This window comes from Nannospalax galili, unplaced genomic scaffold (genome assembly GCF_000622305.1).
Source record: "Nannospalax galili isolate Female #2095 unplaced genomic scaffold, S.galili_v1.0 scaffold342, whole genome shotgun sequence".
NCBI classification, from domain to species: Eukaryota; Metazoa; Chordata; class Mammalia; order Rodentia; family Spalacidae; genus Nannospalax; species Nannospalax galili.
This window is the reverse complement of record NW_008349359.1, coordinates 114,347-127,207: the sequence shown is the minus strand read 5'-3', so window position 1 is coordinate 127,207 and position 12,861 is coordinate 114,347. Positions and strand designations below refer to the sequence as shown.

The following is a 12,861-nucleotide window of genomic DNA, read 5'->3' as shown; positions in this document are numbered from 1 at the left end:
AGACTGAGGCCCAAGGGTTGCTGCAGGTTCAACTCTGTCTTAAAATTTGAAAGCAAGACTGGTGAGATGGCTCAGGGGCAAAGGTGCCAAGCCTGACAACTTGAGTTTGATATCTGGAAGGAGAGCACTAATTCCTGGTAAGTTGTTCCCTGACCTCCACATGCACGCTGTAGCACAGGTGCGCCCTCCCCCTCCCTCCACCCCTCAGTCACACGAAATAAATAAAGTGAAAAACAACCTGAAAACAAAACAACAAAAGAATCCCTCATTCAGAGACAAAGGATACCCATCCCCCAGCTGCTCCCTGAAGCATGGGGAATGAACTCAGACCTAAGCACTGAGCTCTCTTAGACTCTTAATAGCTAGGTGACAGCCCCTATTGAGTCCAGCCTCTTGTCTCTGCAAAACGGAATCATAAAACCCACTGGGGTTGCCTCGAGAACTCAACGTGCAGGCTAGCACTTGAGTGCTTCTGAATGTCAGAGACACCAAAAAGGAAAACCAAATGACCAAACAACCCCAGAAATTGTTTAACGTTAAAGAAGACTAAAAAGCCATGACAATAAAATACAAATAAAATACAGCATGAGATTTTTGACTAGATACTGGATTTAAAAAAAGGTGGGGCTAGGGAGATGGCTCAATAGTTAAGAATACTGACTGCTTTTGCAGAGGACCCGGGTTCGATTTCCAGCACCCACATGTTGACTAACAAAGATATGTAACTCCAGTTCCAGGGGATCTGATGCCTTCTTCTGACCTCCGTGGGCATTGCAAGCTCATGGTTCACTTATATACAGGCAATATACTCATACACATAAAAAAATAAAAAATCATAAAGATAAATTTTCAGGAGATTGGGAAAATTTTAATGCAGGCTTATATAATACTGTTGTACTGCATAAATGTCTTGCTTTTAATGATGGCAGTGAGTTATTAGAATTTCCTTTTCCTTTAGAGGAGCACACTGGCGTTTGGGGGACAAAGCGCCATCACAGTGTTTGTAATCTACTCTGAAACCATTTAACAAAACATACATATTCAGAAAGGAAAAACAAATGTGCCCAATGTTAACTTGGGAATCTAGGTCAGAAGTGTTCACTGTACTATTTTTATAACTTTTATGTAGGTTTGAATATTTTCAAAATAAAAAAAATAGGAAAGCTTAAGGCTAGGTACAAAGAGACAGTATAGAGTAGTAGCTCCTTCTTATGTGAGTTGATTTTTATACCTACATGAGGGTGATTTTTTTTTTTTTCGTCTTTTTTGAGACAAGTTCTCCTAGTAGCCCCAGCTGCCCTGGAACTCACTATGTAGACCAGGCTGGACTTGAACTCACAGAGATCTGCTTGCCTCTGCCTCCCAGAGTGCTGGGATTAAAGGCGTGCACCACCATGCCCAGCGAGAGTGATTTCTTAAAAGAATGATGCTGTAGAACAGTGGGATGTAAGACTTCTGGCATGAACTTGTAATACTGGGGCCTCTCCTCTGTCTGGTCCTTCAAGGTGTGCTCCCAGATACACAAAGAGCTCTTCCTCTCACCAAAGAATGTATCACAGTCTCCACACTGGAGAAGGAAGTTGTCCAGACCCGCTTCACCCTGGTCATTGGACCCACCTGACCCAGGTCATCAGCCAAGTTCACAATCTGGCCTGCAGGCTTCTCGTCTGTGGAAGGTAAGGGGCCAGAACTGGAGGACACTATCAGTCCCAGGCTTGCTGAAGGTAACCACTTCTGTGAGAACCGGATGGGGGAAGTGCTCCTTTCTTTAGGAGACCAGCTTATGTCAGGGTGCCCACTCTAGCCCTGAATGCTTCTGGCTTCCATGGTACCTGTACTCACATGCACATGCCTCGTCACACACATATACACATAATTAAAAGATAAAATTAAAATTAAATTTAAAAACGTTCTCTTAAAAGTGTGTAGTGGGAACCATAAGCCATCAGAGGAAGGAGGGGCTACATGGTCAGTAGCTGAGGAAGTCTTCAGGGAGGGCTAGCACCTGAGCTGTACTAGGTGTCCTCCTCCTCTTCTGTTTCTGTTCCATGGCTACCACTCCCAAGTCCTCCATTTAGAATTTAGAGGATTTGGGGGTAGAAATCTATAGATGTCTGGATTGAGAATAGTTTCTGTGAACAACAATCAAAATCCCTTCCCAGAAGTTGACAGGAGTTGGCTTTCCTGCCTCAGTGCCATCAGTATGCCAGTGTGTGTTCCTCCTCTTCTCTTTTCTCTTCTTCTTCCTTCCTGTGAGGAAAGTCCCCCCCTCCCCCCGCTTTTTTTGTTGGAAACTTGCACCCAGGCAGCAGGAGGGGCTGGCCTTAAACTCCTGATCCTTCTGCCTCAGCCTCCTCACTGCTGGAATCATAGGGTACCTGGTTAGTGCTTGGACTTTTAAGGTCTATTGATTCTTTTCTGAGTGTGGTGACTCACACCTATAATCCCAGCACGTGGGAAGTTGAGGCAGGAGGACTGCTGTGAGTTGGAGTCTAGCCTGGGCTACAGAGTGAGTCCCTGCCTCGAAAACTCAAAACCAGCTAGGTGTGGTAGCACACAACTTTAATTCCACTTTAATCCCAGCACTTGGGAGGCAGAGGCAGGGGAATCTCTGTGAGATCGAGGCCAACCTGGTCTACATAGTGAGCTCCAGGCCAGCTGGGGCTACAGTAAGACCCTGTCTCAAAAAGGCAAAAAACACCCGCCTCCAAAAAACCCCACCAAATAAAAAACTCAAAGCCAAATCAAACAAAAAGCAACAGAACTTCACTGCCTCCAGATGCTGGCAGAGGTCCCGCGAACAGCTGCTCTCTTAAGGGCTGAGAAGAACAATAATCAGGTAGGAAGTACCGGATACACGCTACTGTTCTTACAGTGTAGTACAGTTAGTGTCTAGTTCCCTCCATCTGCAGGTGGCATCGAGGCAGTGGCTCAATAAGTCTGGGGACATTGCCAGACTCCTGGCAGGAAATGGCACCACTCACTTTTTCTGCCCAAGAACAACCCACCTCAAGGCTAATACTGACAGAGCTTTCCTACTGAATTGTTGAGGAGCAGTGTGAGACCTGGGTTAGTCCTCCTTATCCCTGAGCAATGGTGAAATCAGGACTGATTCCATGAAGCTTTTTGTTTTTGTGGGGACTCCTCTGCTGGACCAGGACCTAGGGAGCTGAAGACCCGGTGAGGGGTCTTTGGGGAACTTCCCTTCTTCTCAGCTGCCTTGGAGTTGAGTCCCAGCAGAGGACTATGTTGGAAGGATTGTGTTGGTCTGCAGTACCAGCATCTGGACCCACCCTCTGTAGTGTCTGGCTGAGTATGCATTCCCCAACCCAGCTTAAAGGAGTGTGAGCTTGTGACCAGGGAAGCTAGGTAGGTGAAGACCACCATAGACATTGAGCAACTAATGACAAAGACACAATCCAAAACTAATTAAAAGCTGTGTAAGCTGAGCAAGCTGCAGAGAAAACACCCTGAAAATGCAGCTGTACATCTGCCCATGGTGATAGCACATATCTTCTAATGCCCATGTGAAGGGCAGGAGTAGAGGCCCAGCTATAAGATCAGATAGGGGGCTGGAGAGATGGCTCAGAGGTTAGGAGTGTGTAATACTCTTGCAGAAGACCAGAGTTGGGTTTCTAGCACCCACTCTGGTAGTAACTTCAGCTCCAGAGGATTCAATATCATCTTCCGGCCTCTGAAGGTAACTGTACTCGTGTGGTATACACACACACACACGCACACACACACACACACACAGATACACACAGACACACATATACACAGAGAATTAAAAAAAAAAATTTTTTTGAGACAAGATCTCACGGTAGCCCAGCTGGCCTGGACTTGCTATGTAGACCAGTCTGGCCTCGATCTCACAGAGCTCTATCTGCCTCTGCCTCTGCCTCTGCCTCCTGAGTTTTGACATCAAAGGAGTGTGATACCATGCCTGGACCCAATTTTTTTTAATCTTAAAAAAAAAAAAAAAAGACCCTAGATAGCTGTGGAGAAATTTTTATTTTGGGATTTCTGAGAAATTGGAAGGCCCTTGCAAGACCAACAGCTGTTTTCTCATTGTTCAAAGGCCATTATACCCTGACACAATAGCACAGCCTGTAATATGAGGACTCCAGTACCCAGAGATCAAGAAGAGATCACAAGAAGAGAGACAAAAAGATCACAAATTTGAGTCCAGCATGGGCTACAGAGGGAGCTGAAGAGGTCAGCCTGAGCTATACAGGGAGACCCTGTCTCAAAAGAAAACAACATACACACACACACACACACACACACACACACACACACAGACAAAGACTAAGGAGGTCGAAGAGTGAGTAAAAGCATGAGGACCTGAGTTTGAGTCCCCAGAATCTACATGTAGCCGGGTACAATAGCATGTTTGTGATCCCATTGTTCCTATGGTGAGCTGGGAGGTGGAGACAGGAGAATCCCTGGAAACTTGCAGGCCAGTCAGCCTGGCATACACATCAGCAAAACAAGAGACTCTGTCTCAATAAGGTGGAAGGCACGGACACACCCAAGGCCGTCCTCAGACTGCCATACCTGTGCCGTGACAAGACAAGCATGCACTCACATTTACATACACAGTCTCTATCATTCTTTCTGTCTTCTGTCTCTGCCTCTCTCTCTCTCTCTCTCTCTCTCTCTCTTTCTCTCTCTCTCTCTCTCTCCACACACACACACACACATACACACACACACTTAGCCTGAATAAATATTTAAAAAACAAAACTTGTAAAGGCTGGCGATGCAGCTCAGAGGCAGAATGCCAGCCTAGCATGAACAAGACTAGGTTCAATTCCCACCACCACTAAAAAAAATGTCAACAGAACCCCAAGGGGCCAATAGGCGTAAGTCAGAGTGGCACATGGGCTCTGTGTAGCAGTCACAAGAATGGTAGCATCTCTCTTCAAGATGACCTGCTGGAAAAACACAGCTGGCTGACAGTGCCCCTAACCCTGCCCTGGCACCTTTCTGTGCACCTCAGTGCTCATGTTTCCTTGGCTGTTTCCAGCATGGGGTACCACCGCTGGGCCATCTTTCCCTTGTGGAGGTTGCCCTCTGATAGGGTTTTTTGTTTGTTTGTTTTTTAATAGCCCTGCTATAAACTGAGACCGAACAGATTCCAGATTCTTCCTAACTTTTCCTTCTACAGGTGCTGGCTCTTCCTGACTTCCTGACTCTGAGTCTCCCTGTCCCTCTCATCTTTTTTTTTTTTTTTGATACCAGGTCTTACAAAGTAAGCATGGCTGGCCTGGAACTTACTGCGTAGGGCAGCCTGGCTTTGGACTCATAGCAGTCTGTCTGCCTTTGCCTCCCTGGTGCAGAGATTACAGGCATGAGCTTCTATGCCTAGAAGAGGCTTCTATGCCTCTTTAAGTTTTTATTAAAAAAATTTATTTTGCCGGGCATGGTGGTGCATGCCTTTAATCCCAGCACTCGGGAGGCAGAGGCAGGCGGATCTCTGTGAGTTCAAGGACAGCCTGGTTCTACATAGTGAGTTCTAGGCCAGCTGGGGTTACAGGGAGACCCTGTCTCAAAAAGACCAAAACAAACAAACAAACAAACAAAAAATTTATTTTGAGACAAAGTCTTAGGAAAGCCTCCTGCCTCAGCTCCCTCTGTCTCCCAAGTGCTGGGATTACAGGCTTACACCACAATTCCCGAGTTCTTCCAGGAAATTTCTTGCATATCAAATTCTGCATTTATAATCACTTCTTCAAGGATTGGAACTGATCATGGTCTGGATCCAGCAGTACCAGTTGACCTTTGGGGTGGGCAAAGCTGGGGAACTTTATCATATTTGGAGAGGCCTGTGGACAGAATCAATTGTACAGTGTTTGGAAGAAAGGCTGCAGAAAGGTACAAAAATCAGGAAAAAATGAATAAATGCTCATCAGCAAATGTAATGAACTGGGTCACCTACAATGCATGCTCACCTTAAGGAAGTAAACACCAGGTAAACATGGGTTTTACTTTATTTATTATCATTAACATCATCATAATTATTGAGATAGGGTCTCACTATGTTGCCCTGGCTGGGTTGGACTTTGATAGGTAGACTAGGATAACTTTGAACTCACAGAGATCTGCCTAACTCTGCCTCCTGATTGAGTCATGGTATTAAAAGCCTGTGCCACTATGCTGGCCAGTGCTGAGTTTTAACCTTGAATCCCCTAACTCTCCATCTCTGGGAAAGTCACTCAGGGTTAATTTCCTCTTCCATAAATTGGGAATAGATTTTACTGAGTTGTTTGAAAGATAGAGATGGCCCCAGCTTTCTCAATTTAGAATAGCCTGTTAATTACTAGTGTTTCCGTTTAGGATCAGAAAGCAGTTCTTCTTGCTTGAAGCCAGACAGGAGCTGGTTTGAAAGAGAAAGGCCTTGGGTCTGTCCTAGGAGTGGGCTTTGGAACCCTGCCTCTCTGGTGATGGGAGAGAGGCTGGGAGAAGTGAGTAGGCTCTTCTGTCTTTATGGCTGAAGGATCCTATATGGTATGACCTCCTGTGGGGAACTCAGGGAGGCGGGGGTGGGGCATGGGGAAGATGGGGACCTTGGAATTTAAGGTGATTTCTGGGCATTACTGGGACTAGAGCCTGAAAGTGCACTCAGGGACCATACTTAGGAGGCCAAAGCCCTTGGGGTTCTGCCCCTTTCCTCTGCTCTAGGCCAGCAGCCCAGAGAGAAGTTAAACAATGCTATACTCATTTCCCTAGGCCCAAGGGAACTGAGCCTAAGTGGAGTTACTTTTAAAGGGCTCCCTTGTCCTCCTAGGGGGCAGCCTATAGTATAGGACTTGGCTGGAGTGGGGATCAGAGCTGACTCAGTGAAAAGTAGGAATTTGAGAAGATATAGTGTTGGTGTCCAGTCCTGAGACGTCCCTTTACTGGTGACTCAGCCCATAGCACCCTCCAGTTCTGGCCTGAGCAGTTCCCACTGGAGCCAGCAGAGCCCCACAATCTATTACTTCCTAGTGGCTTTTTCTAAGAAGTCCATTTTCTGGAAAGAATTTTTTTTTTTTTTTTTTTTTTGAGACAGGGCTCCCTGTAGCCCCAGCTGTTCTAGAACTCACTATGTAGACCAGGCTGGCCTTGAACTCACAGAGATCTGGAGATCTGTCTGCCTCTGCCTCCTGAGTGCTGGAATTAAAGGCGTGCACCATGGAAAGAAAATTTAATGACAAATTCTTTGGGCTGACTCTAGTCAAAAAAGGGCCCAGCAGGTACTATTTGTATTGTTGTGTCCTCGTCTCTCTTCCACCTCACATTCTCCTTGCATATCACAGGTGTTCAGTTCTGGCCTTCAGGATGCTCTATGGCCCAGCACCCCTTTTCTCCTTGGGGAACAGGAACCAAGAAGCGAATCATAGCAAGGGATTTCATTCGTCTCCTCCTTCTCCAGAGAGAGCAGTGACTAAGCCGGGCTAGTTTGGATTCTTTGCACATCAGAGTGGAGTGAGTGGGGAAGTTTGCTGAACTTATGGGTCCTTACCCATAAGCCCATTCATCCTCCGTTCTTCTGTAACCCTGCCTCTGAATCCTCTCTCCTTCAACCTTATATGGACTTTCTTGGCTCTCCCAGTGTGGCTGGTTGGCCCATCTGACAGTTTCTCTTCTCCTTCTTCCCTCCTGCTTGGGAGGCATGCACACCTGGGGTTGGACACTTTGGGCAGGCTACCTACCCTCTCTGTGCTGATTCCTACATCATAAAACAGGATGACACTGAGGAGACTGAGCTATTCTGAGGAGTAAATGGAAGGAAGCAGATCCAATAGCAGGCCCAGGTATCTGGGCTTTCTGCTACAGACACTAGTGAAGGGACTGATTGACTGCTATAGGTCTGGAGCTGCTGTTAGCCCCAGGTAAGAAAGAATGAGCAGGGAATGGGATAGGAGTGGTAGGCTCCTGAGGCTCTAGAAGCTCCTAGACTTGTCAGCATATTCTTTGTAATTCTTAGTTCTTCCCTTGCACACACAATGATCCCTTTTTCATTTGAAAATGCATCCTCCTTTAAGATGCATTCATTCTTGGGTCTGGAGAGATGGCTCGGTGGTTAAGAACACTGGTTGTTCTTGCAGAAGACCCTGGTTCGAATCCCAGCACCCACATGGCAGCTAACAACTGTCTGTAACTCGAGTCCCAGGGGATCCAGCAGCCTCTTCTGACCTCTGAGGGCACTGCACGACACGGGTGCACTTACCTACATGCAGGCAATACATGCATACACATAAAATTAAAAAATAAATATTTTAAAAAAGCATTCTTAGCTGGCATGATGGTCACACCTATAATTCCAGCTACTCTAGAGGGGGAGGCAGTATGATCATGTGTTCAAGTTCAGCATAGGAAAGGTGAGACCCTCGCCCATCTCACAAATATAAAATATAGCAGGAACCCCCCCATCTTAAAATAAAAGGTATTGAAGTATCCCTGCCTAACTTGACGCAGAGTCTATGTCTCCTCTTGACATTCCTTTTTTTTTTTAAATAGTCACCCTACTCTGCAAGAGCACCACAGAATGCTATATTCTTTTTTAAAAAGTTTATTATTTTGTGTATGTGTATATTGCCTGCATGTAGGTAAGTGCACCCGTGTCGTGCAGTGCCCATGGAGGACAGAAGAGGCTGTCAGATCCCCTGGAACTGAAGTTATAGAGAGTTGTTAGCTGCCATGTGGGTGCTGGGATTTGAACCCAGGTCTTCTTCAAGAACTGTCAGTGTTCTTAACTGCTGAGTCATCTCTCCAGCCCCTTCATTCCTTTCTTTAAGGGCTAATCCAAGTAGGGATGCTCTGGACCTGATGTCATTCTTTATTATTATATTTTTATTTATTTTTTGGTCTTTTTGAGACAGGGTCTCCCTGTAGCCCCAGCTAGCCTGGAACTCACTATGTAGACCTTGAGGCTGGCCTTGAACTCACAAAGATCTGCCTGCCTCTGCCTCCCGAGTACTGCCACTAAAGGTATGTGCCACCACGCCCGGCCTCTTTTTTAAAATTATTTTTAAAAAATTATTTATTTTAAGTGTATGAGTGTATTACCTTCATGTATATAAGTGCAATGCTCGAGTAGGTCAGAAGAGGATGTTGGCACCCCTGGAACTGGAGTTACAGAGAATTGTGAGCTGCCATGTGGGTGTTGGAATTTGAACTCGGGTTCTCTGTAAGAGCTGCTGGTGCTCTTAACCATTGAGACAACTCTCCAGCCTCCGATGTCATTCTTAAAAGGCTTTTTTTGTATCCCTGGGTGGCCTGGAACTCTCTATGTAGACCAGGTTGGCCTTCTCCAGAGTGCAGGGATTAAGTGTATACCACCAGACCCTGCCTAGGCCTTTTAATGGCAACTTAGAAGTTGAGTCTGTTAGTTAACCTATTTGAAGCCCTCAAAGGCTCCATGGTGTGGCAGAGGCCCACTGTACCTGCTCAAGCAAGCTACATTTTGTATTAGTGTCTCTACTAGCAAGTTTCCTCTTCTGATCTGACCTGGGGCAACCATCATCTAGAAGACTTGTGGACCCATAGTTCAGAGGTGGAAATCAAAGAGCTGCTCACTTTATACAAAAGTTTTATTAAAATTTCAGCCCTTACAAGCAGTCTATCAAAATATATACAGTTTAAATAAATGCATTAGACAAGTGGCAGCCAGATACACCCAGCCACAATCACAACCTCAAAGCCTTGTAGGGAAGGAAGGATTTCTGAAGAGGTTCCTAGATCCCTAGGAAGGGGCTGGGCACAGGAATCTTTGGATGCTTGAGGGACTGGGTCCCAGAGCTATAAGGCAAGGGCCCTCCTTCAGTTTTCCTTAATCTGGTAAGTGTAGGAAATTTGGAGTCTGGAGCAGAAAGGCACAAAATGCATTTCTAAGGCACCATTCCAGTCCTGAGGCACATGGGGTGGATGAATGGGGGATCAGAGCCACAGGGACCTGGGCACTGGTCATGCACTTGGCTGGTGCCACCTTTGGGTTGGCCACAGGTAAATTATTGTTGATCAAGTGGACTGCACAGGCCCAGCAGCCAGGGGCCTACAGTCAGTCTTTAGATCAAATGTACAGCTTCAATAACACACTGGTGTCTGGCCCTGCCAGACAGGGACCCCACAGGTCCCTAAAAGATTCCTCCAGTAGGAGCAGCAGGCCTCCTAACTGGATGTGTCCTCTGAGCCACTGTGGGCATTCACTATGGTCAAGGATCCCCTAAGGGCAGTCCTTGCCATCTAGACATCTAGAGAAGCCCCCAAGCCTCAGAGCGTATGTGTGTGTGTGTGTGCGTGTGTTTCTCTGAACAAAGGCAGAAGCTGCTGGCCCACAGTCATTGGTGACAGGCTTCTCTGGTGACATTAGGTAATGGGTAGGCAAAGAGGGAAAAGTCCAGGATATACTTAGGCAGCACATCCTGCAGCAGGGCCCGTGGGGCACTGCACAGGTGATAGTGCAAACTTTCGGGGCTGGCTGGCCGGTACCAGGCCTGACGAGCTGGGAATCGGACATGAGGTGGGGCCCGCACCCACTCTAGCACCTGGTTGGCATCAGCCTCTAGCCTCTCATAGGAGCCCACAAAGTCGTAGCGAACAGCACAAGGCTGGCACAGGTGGTACACAGGCATCCAATGCTCATTCATGTGCTCAGGGTCCTCGTCCACAAGGTATCTCAGGAACTCTGGGAAGGTGACATCGTCCCCGGCCGGGCTGGGACCAGCTCCAGCCCGGTAGCGCCTGACAATCTCGGCCCCATAGCGCTGCTGGTACTCTCTGATCTCACCAAACTTGTTGCGGTAAGCAGACAGAAGGCGTTCTAAGGGGTCCCGCACAAACAGGAACTTGAAGTAGTGCTGCAGGCGGTAGCGAATCTCCTCCGGTCGCAGATCTGCCAGAAACACCAGGTCACTGCGGTGGTCCATCTTGAGGCGAACATCCACGCTGTCCAGGACGCCCGCCAGCACCTTCAGCACGCGCTTCCAGTTAGAGCAAGCCACTTTAGGGACGTAGCAGTAGAGGAAGCGATAGCGGTCACTTACAAGGATATGGCGCAGCAGGGTGCGCCGCTGTCCCACCGGCAAGTCCCAGGGGTCCTGTGGCATGCCGGGTTGTGCGCACACCGCCCGCAAAGTCCGGTTCCGAACGTCCTGTCGCACTTGCAAGTCCGAATTCCCAGCATCCAGAGGCAGGCTCCCAAGTCTGGAGGCTGTCCCGCGCCAGGCCGCGCCCTTGTGGCTGGGAGGCTGCAAGGGAAGGGGCTTCATCTCTGCTAGGATACCCCGCTCGATCATGAGCAACAGCCCGCTGGAGGCCACGATTACCGCGAACATCAGCATGGACGGCAACAGCAGGGGCGGCCCCCCATGCCCGGCCCGGGCCCTGCCCAGCCGGGCTCGCCGCAGCGTCCGGCCCAGGGGCTCCACACCATTCGGAGCCGCTAGGGAGGTCAGAGGGCGGGGGAACATGCTGCTACGGGTGTGGGCCTGGGCAGGCCTCGGCGGTCTCAGGGTAGGCGTCTGGGGCTAAGGCTGCCGCTCCGAGGTCTCCGGAGGGAGGGTTGGTGGGCGGCTGCTGCGACTGCCCGGGGCCGGATGTCCCGCCCGGTTGGTCCCCGCCCCCCGCCCCTCCGTGACACAGGCGCAGGGGCGGGCCCAGGTTAGGGGCGTGGAGAGGGGCGGGTGCTGGGGTGGAGACGGCTGGGGAGGCTGCAGGCGAACCCCCGTTGCAGACCCCCTCAGTCCCTCCGGCTTGGTGACAAAAGCTTAATGAGACCTCGAAGGCGGAAAATAGCTAGGCCGAGGTCCTGTGCCTCGCAGCGTGTATCCTGAGAGCTGGACGGAAGATCAGCGCCCATCGTCTTGCCACAAAACTGCCCACTCAAGAGCCTTCCCTGAACAGTGGTTTGAAGGCAGGGCAGTCCATGGCACTCTCGGGTCCAGACACAAAGGAAGTTGTCCAGGTTGGAAGCAGGGTCCCTAGCCGCCCTTACCTCCCTCAGCCCAGCAGGTCACAGCCACTCCAGAAAGAGTAGCAAGACTGTCAGGCACTGACTTATGTCTCCATGGTGACATTTTAGTTTGGTAATACCTGGGGACCACGTTATCTACTGGGCAATGTAGCAGTGTCAGGAAATGTAATCTCCCCTCCAACTCTGAAGCAGTGAGCTAACTGGGAAAGGCTAGGCAGGGGCTTAAGGACACGTGCCTCAGGAGCATTAGTGTAGCCAATACACATTTTGGGGTGACCTGGGGGATACAGTGGCTGGCACATAGCAAAGGGTCTCCTTGTTTGGAACCAAGGATGTGCTCAGCAGCACCAGCATGGCTCCTGCAATTATAGGCATCCCCACGTGTCCATATTTTTGTTGGTCTTATTCCAGAACGATTTCTAGTCACACTGGACTATAACACAGAATGGAAGGAGGTAGCAGGTGGCCTCAGGACAGGTTGTAATTAGAGGGTGATGGAAGGACAAGATACTGGCGAGAGGATGTAGTTAATTGATCAGACAGATGAATGGTTCTGAGGGATAAAAAGCAAACGGCTCATGGATAGCCTCCGATCCCAGCAATGAGAGCACAGGGTAAGGGGTCAGGACAAGGAAGCCTGGTGACCTTCCAACTCCCTAGAGCTGGCTCCCTGTATCATAGTTGGAATGCTGAGGTGCATTCTCAGTCACTTGTTACCCTTGACCACAGCCACTTTGATCACACTGCTGCTGGCTTCCAGTAAAGGTACATATTTCTGGTGGTGGGATTATTTGGTACTGCATCTGTTTGTAAAATGACAGGATGCCAATTCTTAAAGGGCTCTATGGACCCTGACTGTAGGGCCAGGCCATGGTGGCATCTGGATCACTAACAACCTC

At 48.7% G+C, this 12,861-nt stretch overlaps 1 protein-coding gene across 1 annotated transcript; it reads right to left on the bottom strand.

Moving 5' to 3' along the window:
- Nucleotides 1–9,563: 9,563 nt before the first annotated feature.
- Chst14 (carbohydrate sulfotransferase 14) lies at nucleotides 9,564–11,602 on the bottom strand. Its single transcript, XM_008846760.3, has one exon. The coding sequence runs from the start codon at nucleotides 11,457–11,459 to the stop codon at nucleotides 10,329–10,331; it is 1,131 nt and encodes a 376-aa protein (XP_008844982.1). The 5' UTR covers nucleotides 11,460–11,602; the 3' UTR covers nucleotides 9,564–10,328.
- Between the last annotated feature and the right edge of the window lie 1,259 nt (nucleotides 11,603–12,861).

Excerpts from the sequence above, each read along its gene's own strand:
- Chst14 (XM_008846760.3), bottom strand. The coding sequence starts at position 11,459 with ATGTTCCCCCGCCCTCTGACCTCCCTAGCGGCTCCGAATGGTGTGGAG.